Source organism: Tiliqua scincoides, chromosome 9 (assembly GCF_035046505.1).
Source record: "Tiliqua scincoides isolate rTilSci1 chromosome 9, rTilSci1.hap2, whole genome shotgun sequence".
Classification (NCBI taxonomy): Eukaryota; Metazoa; Chordata; class Lepidosauria; order Squamata; family Scincidae; genus Tiliqua; species Tiliqua scincoides.
The window spans coordinates 4,512,254-4,528,417 of record NC_089829.1 but is presented as its reverse complement, the minus strand read 5'-3'; the positions used below and the strand labels follow the sequence as shown (position 1 = coordinate 4,528,417).

General features: G+C 47.1%; 1 protein-coding gene across 2 annotated transcripts in view; it reads right to left on the bottom strand.

Moving 5' to 3' along the window:
* Positions 1 to 15,305, bottom strand: part of CLSTN1 (calsyntenin 1) — a 58,270-nt gene extending 42,965 nt beyond the window's left edge. For both annotated transcript variants that reach the window (XM_066637018.1, XM_066637019.1), the window contains exon 1: positions 15,123 to 15,305. In XM_066637018.1, coding sequence (XP_066493115.1) covers positions 15,123 to 15,186 — 64 coding nt within the window. In that variant the 5' untranslated portion in view covers positions 15,187 to 15,305. The remainder of the gene's footprint in view (positions 1 to 15,122) is intronic.
* Between the last annotated feature and the right edge of the window lie 859 nt (positions 15,306 to 16,164).

Below are 16,164 nucleotides of genomic sequence, written 5' to 3'. Positions count from 1 at the left end.
AAGCTTTTGAGAGAAAATGACCTTTTCACACAGTCTGTTGGCAATCTCTCATCTTGCAGAAAGCAAAATGCACTCTTGGAAAATATCTGCTCAAATCAATTAAATGACATCCTATTTCATGCTGCCTGCCTTAAACCTGCACATGCTGTAGAACCAAATGGCCTCCCTCGCCAGCAACTTTGAAAACCAGGGAAAGGTTAGAGTGGCCAACTGTGAATTTAATCACTTAGGCAGTCTGTGTGGCATCCCTCAATTTGACGGGGAAATTGGTTTATGCCACTGAAGCCATGCCACATACAGGCTTCAAGCTCCCCAAGCAGAGATGTGCTTTCAGTATCCCTCCAAACCAGGGGTGTCCAAAGTTTTTGGCAAGAGGGCCGCATCATCTCTCTGACACTGTGTCAGGGGCCAGGGAAAAAAAGAATTAATGTACATTTCAAATTTGAATAAATTTACATAAGTTTACATAAATGAATAGATTAAAGATGAATGAATGAAGGTCTTGCAATAGCTCAAGGCCTATAAAGGGCCTTGCACAAAGCAAGGCCAGCCTTTCCTTTGCTGCTGCTATTTGCAGCTGCTATTGCATCACATACATGAAACAGCAAGAAGTGGAAGAAGCCCTCATCCCACAGCTCACGCGAGAGGTCAAACAGTCGCCCTCACGCTGAGAGCAGTTGCATTGGGACATTGTGGGCTCCAACAAATCTCCAGAGGGCCAGAGGCTCATTGGAGACTGGGGTGTGCCTGAGGGCCGCATTGAGAGGCCTCGAGGGCTGCAAGTGGCCCCAGGGCCGGGGTTTGAGCACCCCTGCTCCAAACGAAGCTGCTGTACCAAAAAGGTCCCAAACTGGCAATGAAGATCCAGAACTCCTTCCTGAAGGAAGCTGATGAAGACCTGCGGCCCAATCACATCCAATTTTACAAAAATCACACCCCATGGAACTCAATGCATATCTGAAATCAACTCAGCAGGGCTGGCAATGTGCTGGCAAACCAGCATTGGAAGCCACCGTTTGAAGCAAGGTTGCACAAGGTCTGACTCAAAAGCCACAGGGCTGGAAACAGATGGAAAATGAAAGCTGACAAGTAGAATTAAAGCACCACTTGCCAGTTTGTGCATTTAAAAGCTCAACCAGGGCATTCAAATGTAAGCTTGGACAAAATTATGCTGCAGCGATGTTTTTCTTTTTAAAATAATCTTGTTACAAACAAAACCCAAACTTCAATGCAAACCCAGACCCTTAAAACCAACCTTCTGAAAGACTGCTTTATTTTGTGAAGAAAAAAACAGCAATTGCACAGCAAATAGTTTGTGGGTTTATATTACAGTTTGAAATTGGAAAATAGGGACTACAGCCAAGTCACCACAGGGGTGACTTGGCTGATCTGGTTGGAGGACCTTTTGCTCCTGATCTTTGCAACTCGCTTGGAGGCAGGACTCCAATTATAAATATTTATGGCCCTACCTATCAACCAACCACTTAATAGGCACTTTCCTTGGGAAGCATCTAAATAATAAATGGAAGATCTTGCTTTAAATCAATGCTTTAACTGGGTCTTTTTCTCAACAATTTACATGGCCTTAACTCAAATCAATGCACTCTAGCATGTACAATGCTCTGCCTAGAGTAGCAATTTTCAACCTTTTTCATCTCACGGCACACTGACAAGGCACTAAAATTGTCAAGGCACACCATCAGGTTTTTGACCATTGACAAGGCACACCATGCTGCCAGTGGGGGCCTCACATCCCTACTGGCCCTACTAATAAATGACCTTCCCTCAAATTCCTGTGGTACACCTGTGGACCAGTGTGCCACGACACAGTGGTTGAAAATGGCTGGCCTAGAGGAAGAATTTCAGGACTGGACTGCCTCCAGTGCTCTCACTCCCTGGATAAAAAAAAAAAAAAAAAAAGGAGTATGGAACAGAAAAGGAGAGCATTGCCCTCACTTCCACACTTCTTGCTTCATTCCACTTTTGTTTTGAATCTAGGGAATGGAAGGAGATGCAAGAAAGTTGCTGGTACCCCACTGAGTAAGGGGGCAGGGAGACAGGAGAAGATTTTGTATATTCCATTACGGGATCAAACTGGTAGATGACAGCACACACACACACACACACACACACACACACACACACACACACACACACACACACACCCCAATAATTATGAAGTTACCTACAGAAGATCACTAGAAAAATTTTCTATTATGCAGAAACTCTTATCTTGGCCTTACAGTTTGATTAATAAGTCATCTTTTTGGAAGGTTAATATGATTAAGTGCTTTTCAGTATGGATAATGAGTTTAAAAGAACCAGATTTTTTTTTGTTATTGAAATTGGATTAATTTTTTTTTTAAGCTCTTGATGTTTTCAACAGAAAGCCTGTTAAAATGCAGTCTGGGTATTAACACAGAGTATGTTAATTACAACTTATTCTAGCATTTTAAAAGAATAATAATATCCAAGTTCAAGCTTTAGTCAAAAGTAGTTTCTTATACTGTATAAGGAATTACCAGGAGGAAAGCTTCACTTCTGGAGGTCAGGATTATTACATTACTAATCCAACCTGCCCCTTAACCCATTTCTGCCCAACCCAGAGGTGTACACATTTGATTCCTGTTGCGTATATGCAACGTTGGGCAGAAATGGCTTAAGGTGGAAAATATCCAAGTTTCAATACAACAGCAGCTTTCATTTCTGGGGGGAGTGGCAGGGCAGAGAGTTGAGCACCTTACCCCCAAAGTCCTCAGGATGGGTTGGGACAGGGGCAAACCCCTTGGAGCCAGAACAGGGAGCGGGTTTCCTGTCACACTGATTCTACTCTAGCCTGGTGGGCCGAGTTGCCTCTCTGGAGGCCTTCAACCTTCCTCCAAGCAACCTTCCTCCACTCTCCAGTCTGGAGCCAGCAGCCGCTCATTCCAGGCCTGGGCTTTACCCTGCCTGGCTGGACTCATCAGGCCTCACCCACTACCCAGGGGAAGGCCCCTCCTATCCTGGGCTTTCTCTGTTGTGCCTGAAGCTCACCCTCCTTGCCTGCACTCAGGAGGCACCCTGCAATCTGCTGTCAAGTCCAAGGCAAGAGGTGACAGCATCACATCCTAGCTTACGTTTAATCCAAGCAGGGGAAGACAATCTGCCCTGACACATGGCTGACTTGCACTGAAAGAGCTGACTGAGGAGCAGCCAGGTTTTATTCTCAGAGAAGCATTTAGGAGGGAAAGACACATGCACACGCCCTTCAGTGCAGAACAAGTTGGTAAGACGCACTATCTTGAGACATGTGCTAGATGTACCAATTGCCTTTCCATCAAAGCCACACACAATATGCCTCAGAATGGTCAACACTGACTGGTAGCAGCTGGCCAGAGGCTCAGATAAGGGTCTTTCCCAGGGATGGAACCTGGGACCTTCCACATGCAAAGCAGGGGCTCTGTGACCAAGTATCACTTGGAATTAGGAAGAATCACTACCAGGTGACCCAACAAGGAAATAAAATTTCATGGGGGATCTTAACGATAATGCTTTATTATCGGAGAATTCAACACCAATCACATGTTAACACAACATCAAAGCAGCCTTTCACCGGACAATTTCTCAAGGAGGGAACCAGAGCAGAGACTCTCCACGGATCTCCATTTCAGAAGGAGCCTCACCCAGGAGGGTCTACCCCTGCAGCCAGGCTGGACCCAGGGTGTTCTTTGGAGTCAGCTGGAGTTCAAAATGCACTGTACAAGCTTCCAAGCTATACAGAGCTCTTCCTTAAGTTGGGGGCAGAAGACAAGTAGATGCTTCTTTACCAACTGGGGATGACTCATGGAGCTGCCTAGTTAACAAGTTCATTGCGCTTATTTTGCAACTAGTATCTTGCTCAGCCATTTTCAACCACTGTGCCGTGGCACACTGGTGTGCTGTGAGTGGTCCACAGGTGTGCCACAGGAATTTAGGGGAAGGTCATTTATTAGTAGGGCCAATGGGGGTGTAAGCCCTGTGCCTTGTCAATTGTCAAAAACCTGATGGAGTGCCTTGACAATTTTAGTGCCTTGTCAGTGTGCCGAGATGAAAAAGGTTGAAAATAGTTGGTCTTGCTTGTCTCCTGCCTGATCCCTCAGCAATTTCTGACACCATCCAAATCTGACTTTGCAACCATAAAAACACGCAAAAGAAAGATTAAAGAAGGAACGAAAACTCCTCTCCAGAACAGGGATTCTCAGAATCTGCCCAGCTGCAGGCCAGCCAAAAGGCAAGTGTCTGAGCATTTTCGGAAGGAGCAGACTCTGGCAAGGCTCCCACGGCAGACAGCTTTACAACTGAATAACAGCTCCAGGAAGCTGGGTAGCATCACATTGACTTGTGGCGCTGGTTTGCTGCATGGAGCACGAGCTCAGAAGTCAAGGGAGGACACAGGTTCTGCTATGCCTGAGCCTCACCACTAAAAAAAATAAAGCCATTCCTATCCATTATGCATGGGACCATGCATTTTTCTCCCGCAGTCTTCCTAGATACAAAAGCAGCCTAGATTAACCAACTACAGTAGCTGATACAGTCCTCCCTTCAGAAGGGATAATGTACACACTCTTAATACGACATGCCATCTAAAACACTGCAGCTTTTATTACCAAAATAGGTCTGGCAGATTAAAGCAAAACAGCATACAGTCGCATACCCTGCAGATACATTCTGTAATTAAGCTTAAATGACATCTTTAGAGGTGCAGTGGGGAGAGGGATCACACCAGCAAAACTGTTCTCAGAGCACCAGTTGAGGAGGGGAGGCATTGTGTTTAAAGGTTAAAAGGGCTTCTGAAATCCTGATTGACTGGATTAAACAAATATTGGGGGACTTCCCCAGGGTCAAGTGTCAACAGAGCCAACAGTTCTTATCTACAACTGAAGTACATTTTTCATGCCCTATAGCCAATTTGTCAACACACAAAGAGGTAATCATGCAACTGCGGATTCCCTTATTCTAATTCGCAAATCCCAATGAGCAACACCTCAATTCCCAGCTTCCTGAATCTTCGCTCCCAGAGAACTCTTTGCTCTGCAGACCAGAGGATCTGCTTTTGTGATCCTGTATCTATACCATTCTCCTATGGGGAGAATGCAAAACCTCAAAAGAGACAGGGCCTCAAAAGAGACAGAACACCCCCCACTCTAGACACACACCACCCATACATTCATCCAAAGACCCTTTGACTCTAAACTTTGCTGTGGATGCCCTTCGAGAATTTTTGAATGATGAAAAGCAGAAATATTCTAAATCAGTGGTTCCCAAACTTTCTAGCACCACGACCCACTTTTTAAAAAGACACCCTACCACGACCCACCTAGGTTTACCAGACTTTTAAAAAAGGAGATCTAGAAAGAAATAAAATATTATTTATTGATTTATAAGTAATAATAACCAGAAAGGAAGACCCACAAACATTTCTCTCCCTACATCTACACAAGCTTGAAAACTTCAGGAGGCCAGCTGCTTGCAGGGCAGTTAGCAGCCACAGTATCTGATTTTTGAACAGCTTCAGGCAATTACTTATCTTTCCATCACTTTTTGGCGACCCACCAAAAATCAGGTCATGACCCCCCTTCTTGGTCCCAACCCACAGTTTGGGAAGCACTGTTCTAAATAGCATTCCTAAATATAGCATACTTCTGTAGGTATGAGGTGCAGACTTCAGTTACCTCACTGTGCACAATGTATTTAAGATATTTGCTCCCACTAGTGGGGTGCCCTGTTCTTTATTTTTAGATACCTCTTTAATACTGATAGCATCCCCATCTGAAGAGCTGCTGCCACTCTGTGCCAGCATTAGTCAGGCAGATGGACCAAGGGCCCAACTCTTAGGCTGCTAACCCAAGGAAGTAGGAAACTACCCTACCATCACCACAACAGCTAAGGGGAGAACAAGTGCATAAAGGAAAAAGCATTTGCATTCACGCTGCAAAAGACAACAGCAGTCATTATACTTGATTATTTTCATCTTCCGATCCTTCTAAGCCTCTAATTTGATTGTGTCAGACCAGGGGTACCCAAACCCCGGCCCTGGGGCCACTTGCGGCCCTTGGGGACTCCCAATCTGACCCGCAGGGAGCTCCCAGTCTCCAATGAGCCTCTGGCCCTCCACATATTTGCTGGAGCCCATGCTGGCCTGGTGCAACTGCTCTCGGCATGAGGACAACTGTTTGACCTCTTGCGTGAGCTGCAGGACAATGATTCCCTCCACTGGTTGTTGTTTCACATCTCTGATGCTGCAGCAGCTGCAAAGGAAAGGGTGACCTTGCAGAAAGCCTTTTACAGGCCTTGAGCTATTGCATTCATATGTTCCATCTCTAATATATTCATTTACGTAAGTTTATTGAAATTTGAAATGTAAATAAATTCTTTCTTTTCTCGGCCCCCAACATCTTGTCAGAGAGATGATGTGACCCTTCTGCCAAAACGGTTGGACACCTGTGTGTTAGACAAGTACAAGGAGCTACCTTACCCAGCCAGCCTCAAAGGGCACCCCCAAGTTTCCTCAACTTCAATCTCCTGGCACCCTTGCAGTGCAATCACTACTTTGCAGACTGTATTAAGCAGTCCACTAGCCAAGTCTCGGAGTTCTTTATGGAGAAAGCTTGGCTCTTTGGTCATGCACAGTAGCGGTGATAAGAAAGTTGTTTGTGGTTTAGATTAAGTAACATCCCATCTCCGGAAACCTCATAAATTGCTGAAAGTCAACAGTGACTTCCTGGGTATGGCTACTAAACTGGTTTTATTGCCCCACTCTGCAATCTCTTACAGCCCAAAACGTGGAAACTGGCAGCCGAACCAGAAATAAACAGCAGAATAACTTACCCAATCTATAAGGCCCTGCGGAGCTAGTTCACCACCATTCAATCATCAATCACCATCCAACACAGCAAACAGTTCATTTCATCAGATGAGACATTATATGTTCTATACTACAATAAATGGGCCTTTAAAGCACTATGAGGCTGAGGCTTTTGTGCAGTTTATGCTGCAACAGGCTCTCACACCTTCTCCACTGGAAGCTCCCATTCAACAATGCTGCGCTCTGACTGTTGCATGGAAAATGGATTTCCTCTTTCTAAGTTTATCAAGGAGACTCCAACAAACAGGAAACACCACAAAGATAATTATCATCCCAAAAACAGAATGTTTAAAGGAAAATGCAGCCAGACTTAGCTGTATTACACTTAAGTGCAATTAAATGAGGCTTGCCACAAAAAACATCAACATTGTCTTAAGAGCTGTGAAGAATCCATCACCTCGTTGTTTGTGGAGAATGATCTTCTTCAGGGACCAGTTAAATCACCGAGGTAAGTATTCCACGAAGGCAAGAATGCCACCATTGAAGAGGCAGCTCATCTTTTCCCTAGTGGCCATCTGCGCTACAACCACAGGAACATAAGCCGCCATTGGAGCAAAGGTCACTACCTAGTGCCACTCATGGCCCTGAAATTAGCATAAGAAGCAACCCTGTTGATTAAAATATCTTTTTTGTTGTCGTCCTGAGCAATGCTTTAAAGATACCCAATTAATAACTAATAAATTAGTAGGGAAGCTTCAAAAATGCTTGGGGGGGGAAGAAATCCTTTCCCAATTTAGACCACAAAGGACTATCACATGCACAATGTGGGCAGGAGGGTCAACCAAAAGGTTTGTGGCCTTGTTGGCAAGGTTAAAGAAAAGATAGCCTATCCCATACCTCTTGGGGGAATAGTTATGCAACAGCTTTCCTACAAACTTAAAAAAAACAAAAACTCCACCCCACATTGTCCCCTTTTAAAGTGCATTAAAGAACTTTTCCCAGGCCAAACAAAAGCATTCTCCAGCAGCATCCCTGCTGTGCTCAGAACCAAAGGACTGAAAAATTGGAAACAAAAGATGCAAACCTGAACAAATGGCTCCCAAAGCCACAGCACAACTAACAGCAAGAAGAGTTCTGGGCCTGGCAGGAACCGAGATCCAGCAGGACATGCTTTGCAGCCTCCTTCAGCAATGCACCGACCCAGCAGACATTGCCAAGCTCTGAAGCAGCAGCTCTTTGGGCAGGAGGAATGCAGAGAGGGGAAAGAAAATAAGAGCTGGATAATTGGAAGCTATTAACTTATTTGCTAGACACATGGTAATTCCTTGGATTTAAACACAATGCCTCTCCCAGCCATCCACACTGTTCCAGAACACAGCTGCTAATACACCAGCAGAACCAAGACCCTACAACCTCCAGGAATTTAGCAAGCCTCTTGGGTTGCAAATAAGCCAACTTAACAAGCCTCCAAAGCTGAAATGCTCAAATATCAGGGCTTCTTCAGGTATCGGCTCAGCACGCCAACACAGTGGCAGACCATAACTTTCACAGCACTGTCCAAAGTCAGGACGCAAGGTCTTACGGAAACCTGGACTCTTGTTCACAGATACGCTGCCTCCAGGACCTCAGGGTTAGTCCCAAATAGCACAACTGACTGAGGAGGCAACTGCCATCTGGACACAACCCTAGTCAAACATGAGGGCACAGCATTCAAAGTCAGTAATTGGTCACAGGACAATATTTACATTCCAACAGCAAACTGGAACCACCTGAATTTATTTGTTCAACACGCTCTGCACACCAGTCAACTGTTTACCAAAAGCATACCAAAAAAGAAAAGTCGGATCACAAAAAGCTGTACAGCAGCGTTTCTCAATGTCTGTGTCCTGCTGTACCACTCTGCATGGTTCACCTATTGGAAGTACCACCGGAAATGTCATCACCAGTTACTTCCAGATAAAGAGGACAGATGCAATGCAACAAACACAGGTAAGAGGTTCAGGGCAGAGGGGAGGGCTTTTTCAAGCACACATCAAGTGCACCCTGGAGCTCAGCCCGCCTCCTACCGCTACTTGTCGCATTGTGTTGCTGGTCTCACTGCCAGGTCGCAGGGGTCTGGTGTACCATGAGTACCACTGGACACCACCTCAAGTACTACTGGTGGTACAAGTACCACAGGCTGAGAAACACTGCTGTACAGGGAGTTATTCACCACAGACCACCAAACCCCTGCTTTGCATGCAGAAAGTACCAGGGCCAATCCCTTGCAGCATCTCAGGGCAGGGTTGGGAAAGACCCTGGAGAGACACTATCAGTCTGTGCTGACAACACTGACCTAGATAGACCCAACTCAAGATAATCCAACATTAAAGAGTTGTAGGAAGGATGGACTTCTTAAACCCTTTAAATGCACAGATTGTAAAGCGCAGACATTAAGTCGTCAAAGCATGGTCACACAGGGAACCAGGAGGCAGCAGTCAATTCCAGTCATGCAATTAACTCCAAAAAAGTTACTAGTCCTCAAGAAATCTTTACCAGCCTGCCTTCCATGAATCTGTACATTATGGTATTCCCCTGCTCTTACAAAAGCTTTCTTGCCCAATTGCCAGTAAAAAATCCTTACTCATCTCCAGTGGCTGTTTACAAGCCTTCTTCCAAATTCACACAAGAGCATGAGTGACTGCATGCCTTGGCATCAGTTCTCTTCCTGTTTGCCTTGGTCCTTTCTGTCCTCACACCAACATTACTACTTTTCTGGAACTCATCTTCATTTTATTACATCCATAACCTTCCATAGAGGACACGGGACCAATTTAGCATCCCAAAAGGTAAAGCCACCATTAAGCATGCATGAGACTGTCACAGGGAACGCATTAACAGTTGGCAACCTTCAGTCTCGAAAGACTATGGTATAAGCCATATGGGAACGCATTACCCTCAAAACATGTTTCGACCGTGAGAATATGGGGTGGGCACAACCATGCTAGATTTTGCCTACCCAGACAGGAAGATTAAATTTAAAGGAAATTGAGCTATTATTCACACTATCTTCATGTGAAGCCATCAGGATGGAAGTTAGACTACTTCCCAGCAGATGAAGACAAACCTTTCCATTTGCACAGCTACCTCTCAACAGCCTTTCCTCGCCTGTGCCTTGAAAACACATCAGTTTAAAGTCAATAAATCTCTTTTAAAATAGCACACTGGTAGAGCAATTAAGCCACTGTTCAAGGCTGCCACTTTGTTCAGGGATTGAACCCTGGCCACTTCCAAAAGGTGTAGGAAAAACAAAGCATCCTCAGACCGGTAAAAGATTCCCAGGGTTTCTTCAGGGGATCCGATTACCTGAGCCTATTCACAGCTGACCATCAAAAAGAAATCCCTTCAGGTAAAATATCATCACGGATGGGGAGGGGGTGGGAAGTTGCACACAGAGGCTTCAAGCATGCAGTATGGAGACAGAGTGCAAAGGAGCTGGATCACTGGGAGAGAAGGTTCAACAAGCAACAACCAGGATGGCTGGCTCATCACCCTCAAAGGGACAGACATAAGAGAAGCCTCTTGTTAGCAATCATTAGGTGGTGGGAGGCAGAATGATTTAGTTAACTGACAGGAAACAAAGGCAGAGTGAGAAATGGCAATGGCAAACTGCTGCCGCAGGCTCCCTCCGGACAAAGAAGCAACCCTATTATACCCCACACATTCCATTCCTCCCTGCGAATGCGGACTGCCAGCCAAAGTGGGCAGCGCAGGACAGGAAGGCTGCCCAGAAGCAGCCAAAACATTCAGAGGCTTCAGCCCGCATAGCCCAAGAGCAGCTTAAAGCTTTGCTGGAGGATCTCTGGGATTAAGCATCAAGCAGGTCTGCAGCCCCGACAACATGGCCTAGCAATGGGGAGTGCGGGGGAAATTTTCTCCTGACTGAAGTGAAAAAAGGAGGGCAGGAGCAGAACTGCAGCAAAGCAGAGAAGGGGGAAAGGGAGGCATCTTCTCTTTTCTGCAGCATCTTTAACCACCACAAACAGGGATACATTCCTGTCACCTTCTAGAAAGGACACATATGCTTCCTCCATCTGCTGCATACAGAAATACAGCTACATACCAAAAGGGACAAGGAACCAACACCCCCAGCATTGCTTGCTCCCTCCCTGAACCCAAAGTGGTCACAAACAGCCATCTCTTGGGAGAAGTTATTATGGAGGGGTGGACTCCTCGTGGGGGGCCTGGAGCTCAATGTATCAAGAGAGCACCAAGGCCCCTACCACACAGGGAGCAGCGTTCTCTCCACTACCATCAAAAAGGGGATTAACCCGCCTGGGCATCTGAGCACTCCAAAGGCTCTGAACCCCCCAAATACGGCATTTTAGCAGAAACAATTCCTCAAACAGGCTACGGGGCAGAAGCTGGAAATATGCCTTTATTCTCCTAGGAAAAGAGATTTTTTAGAGCTTTAGGATAGGCTGACAATTTGGAGGAGCATAAACCTTTCCCAGCTAGTTTTACCCTGCCTTTTCTATGAAGCCTTCCCCCTCCACCTTACTGCAACTAAGCATCAAGCAGTTTGTCCATCAAACACGCTGCATCTTCTTCTGTTGTCCCCCTCCCACAGATGCTGCTGAACACAAAGATAAGTAATAAAAACAAACCGGACACATTGAGGACAATTCTAGGCAGGAGAACCAACTTGGAAGCAAGAAAGGAGGGGGAGCAAAGAAGAGAACCAGAGGGAGGGCAGCCTCTAAGAGGGACCAGTTTTTGAAGGGGTGGATTACCCACACAGGTGCACAAGAAGACAGGGCATAGCAGCAGACTTATGCAAGTGTCCTAAAGGTTGGGAGATGTCAGGAGGGAGAGAACACCATAAATGTACTGAGGGACTGAAGCAGAAGCAGGCAAGTGCTTTCCTGTGCATACATGAGCGAAACAGGCAAACATCAGAGGATTATCTTCTAATTGCCTCTGGTGAATATTTCTTGTGGAATTTGGGTGTTTGTTACACTTCTAATAATGGAAACATGCTTAACAAGCAAACACACCCACAGTGAAAAGAAGGTATTCTGTTTGGAGAAGGTGCAACTGGGATCTTGCTATGGGATTGCAGACAAGGAATAAAGCAGAGACTGAATGCAGGTTCCCTCCAAGGCAAAACAAAAACCATGTAGTGCATCCTTTGAACACTTACAACATTAAGATATCCATATGACACAAAGGGGTACAGTAGTTTTGATCACTTCTTGCAGTGCAATCCTATCCTAGGCATGTTTACCGAAAGGTAAATCCCACCAAGCTCAACAAAGCTCACTCCTGGACACACAAGATTACAGCCCTACACACACACACACACACACACACACACCATATGTTATGAAGACATATCACCATTATTAAACAGTGCAACATTTAAATATCTTCCTGACACAGGAGAGGAAGGCTTTGATTAAGGCACATGCTCCTCTTCCCCCTCTCATCTGTGAGCTTGCGCACAATACTGTGACATAATTATTATTTAATACTGTACAATAAAAAGCCACCAACTTATAGTACAACAAGAAATTAAATACCCTAATTCAGAATCTATCGTAGTATAATATACCATAATCACATAATAATTTGTATCCTACCATATAAACCAGACATTAAGGCTGCAATCCAACACATACAACTGGAAACAGATTCTACTGAACTCAGTGGGACTTACTTTTGAACAAACATCCACAGGACTAAGCAGCCAATATCCTACCAAGCAGTGTTTCTCAAATTGAGGGTATGGACCCACTCAGTAGGTCGCAAGCCAATTTCAGGTGGGTCCCCATTCATTTCAATGTTTTATTTTTAATATTTAGATGGTATGCAACTGCATTTGGGGAAATGTTACAGACCTGTACTTTTAACAAGCTACTATGTATATTCTTTCAACAATGATAGTAAATGGGACTGACTCCTGGGTAAGTGTGGATAGGATTTCAGCCTAGGACTATTAAAAATGTTCCTGCTCGATGATGTCACTTCCAGTCATGACATCACTTCTGGTGGGTCCTGACAGGTTCTCATTCTAAAAACGTGGGTCCTGGTGATAAATGTGTGAGAACCACTGCTGTAGAGGTATATTATTACACACTCCATAGTCATTCTATGTTCAGATGGCACAACATTAATACCAACATACAATCTCTTATAAGCAAAATGATGGTGTTTTGAATGCCCATAAATGAGACTGCATTGGAGAATGACCACAGCTACTAACAGTGCAATCCTATGCATGACTGGCAGTAAGTCCCATGTGGGGGAGGGCTAACTCCTGGGGTAAGCATGTATAAGACTGCAGCATGAAATTTGTCATTGTTAGGTTGCCTGTATACACCACTGCATGATTACTTAAACACAGAATGCCTCTTAGGGTATTGCATTATTACTGCATTAAGAGAACGTCCATATGCTATTTATTTGTCTAATACTTAATAGAACAAGCTCTGGCATGACTTTCATTTATAAGCCACTACATTATCACCACCATTTACCAACAGAGTTGCATCTAGCGCACTGTGTGAACACCAACTCTTTATGTACTATTGCTGGAACAGCGTCTTGACAAAATGCCTATTTGGGTCAGGCACCATCAAGAGAGTGCTGGCAAAGGATCCAACCACAGAAAGCTGCCATGATTCCTTGACAGCACACCTGTCAGCCCTTGTGGCATCACAAACAGGTAAGGGGTGCCTGTCTGCTGTGGCAAGATTTCTTAGCAGAATGCCTACCAGAGCATTAGCAGCAGAGGGCTTGCAAGGCATTGCACTGAGACTAGCTGTGCTATTTCACACAATTGCTTACCAGTACAACTGGTGGTGTAGCTGGAGGGGGGGTGGAACACCCACAGCAGGGAGGCTCAGCACAGCGGGCAAGCAGCCCCTACCTTTGGAGCCATTTCTGGCAGGGGGGGCAAAATGGAGCTGTACGGCTCCAAAGGGAGGGGCCACTTGCCCGCAGTGCTGAGCCTCCCTGCCATGGGTGCTCCACCCCCCCTCCAGCTACACCACCAAATACAACACCTACAGAGTATTGCATTGACAACAACAACAGCATTATTCATAGTAGAATAGCTAAAACATTACATTGCTACCTGAGTTATTGCAAGGCAGCAGCTACAAAGTGCTACATTATTATTATTAATGTTAGTGCTTTGGTATTTAATGTTAAAATTAATGTTCTCATGCTTTTTTTTTTTCCTTTTTTGTGATACTTTGTACATTTTGTTATGGAGCTTCATAAGCCGCCTTGGGCATTTGCTTCTGCAGGGGAAAGTCGGGATGTAAGTTTTTGCAGTGATAATTATTATTACACGTAGTAGAATAGCTAAAATATTGCCTTGCTACCTGGGCTGTTGCAGGACTGTTTCCCAGCAGAAAGGCAACACAAAGTACAGCACCACAGTCACAGCTGCTGACAGGAGGACTACAAAGGGCTGTATCATGTTCAGAGTAATACATTCCCAGAAGGACTAAAATGTTGCATCATGATGAAGGGCACAGCCTCAAGACCAGTAATTTTCAACCTTTTTCATCTCAGGGCACACTGACAAGGTACTAAAATTTTCAAGGCACACCATCAGTTTTTTGGCAATTGACAAGGCACACCGTGCTGCTGGTGGGGGCCTCGCATCCCCCAATGGCCTTACTAATAAATGACCCTCCCCCAAACTCCCACGGCACACCTAAAGACCATTTGTGGCACATCAGTGTGCCACAGCACAGTGGTTGAAAACGGCTGCTCAAGACACTTGATGGTGTTGGAGGTAGGGGTGGTGATGAAGATGATGGTGGTGGTGATAATGATGATGAAGATGAAGGTGGTGGTGGTGGTGATAATGATGGTGGTAAAGGGGATGAAAGTGGTTATGGGGTGGTGGTGATGATGAAAGTGTTTGTGGGGTAGTGCTGATGATGATGATGGCGGGGTGGAGAAAGTGGTGATAATGTGATGATGATGATGAAGATGATTGTGGTGATGAAGATGATGGTGGTGGTGATGAAAGTGGTGGGGGGCAGTGATGAGGAAGATGATGGTGGTGGGGTAGTGGTGATGATGATGAAGATGGTTGTGGTGATGAAGATGATGGTGGTGATGAAAGTGGTGGGGGGCAGTGATGAGGAAGATGATGGTGGTGGGGTAGTGGTGATGATGATGATGAAGAAGGTTGTGGTGGTGGATGAAGATGCTGGTTGGGGCGGTGATGATGAAGGTGGTGGTGAGGATGAGGACGAAGAGCCTGGCGCCCCCCCGGAGCCCCGCGCTGCCCACTCACCTCTGGCGGCGCGGGCGCCCCCGCAGAGCAGGGCAGCGGCCAGGAGGCAGGCGGGGCCCAGCATCTCCGCGCCGCCCGCGACCACCTCAGGACGGGCCGCTCCCCGGCGCGGTGGGCAGGGAAGGGCTGCTGCTCCCGGCTCTCGCCCGCCCTCCTCGGCCGGCGCCGCTGCCTCGGCTCGCAGCGAACTAAGATGGCGGCCGCCGCGGGAGGGGGAGGGGCGGGACCTCGCGGGGGGCGGGGCCGGCCGGGGGCGGGGCGGGAGCGCCAAGGCGGCGGGAGCGCGGGCCGGTCGCAGGTGTCCCGAGGGAGGGGGGCTGGTGCTGGGGGAGGGGCCGGCGCCAGTGCGGGGGCGGAGGCTCTGCCTCACCCGCCCCCCCACCCACCACACTCCCTGCTGCTCCTCCAAGGGCTCCGGCGGGGAGGCTCTGCCTCACCTGCCCCCCCCCACCCACCACACTCCCTGCTGCTCCTCCAAGGGCTCCGGCGGGGAGGCTCTGCCTCACCTGCCCCCACCCACCCACCCCCCACACTCCCTGCTGCTCGTCCAAGGGCTCCGCCAGGGAGGCTCTGCCTCACCTGCCCCCCCACCCCCCACACTCCCTGCTGCTCCTCCAAGGGCTCCGGCGGGGAGGCTCTGCCTCACCTGCCCCCCCACCCACCACACGTCCCTGCTGCTCCTCCAAGGGCTCCGGCGGGGAGGCTCTGCCTCACCTGCCCCCCCACCCACCACACTTCCTGCTGCTTCTCCAAGGGCTCCGGCGGGGAGGCTCTGCCTCACCTGCCCCCCCACCCACCACACGTCCCTGCTGCTCCTCCAAGGGCTCCGCCAGGGAGACTCTGCCTCACCTGCCATCCCAGGTCCTAGCAGAGGGGGGTAAAGGCGGTAATTTGTAGGCACGCCCAGCATCAGAAACGAGGCCCAGGAGCCAAAGGAGGAGACCCAGAAAGTTCTTGGGATCTGACATTTTCTTATCTGCTCAGACTTGTTGCCACACAGGAAGCAGGAGACATGACCGCAAGCTTGTTGCCGCAGCTCCTT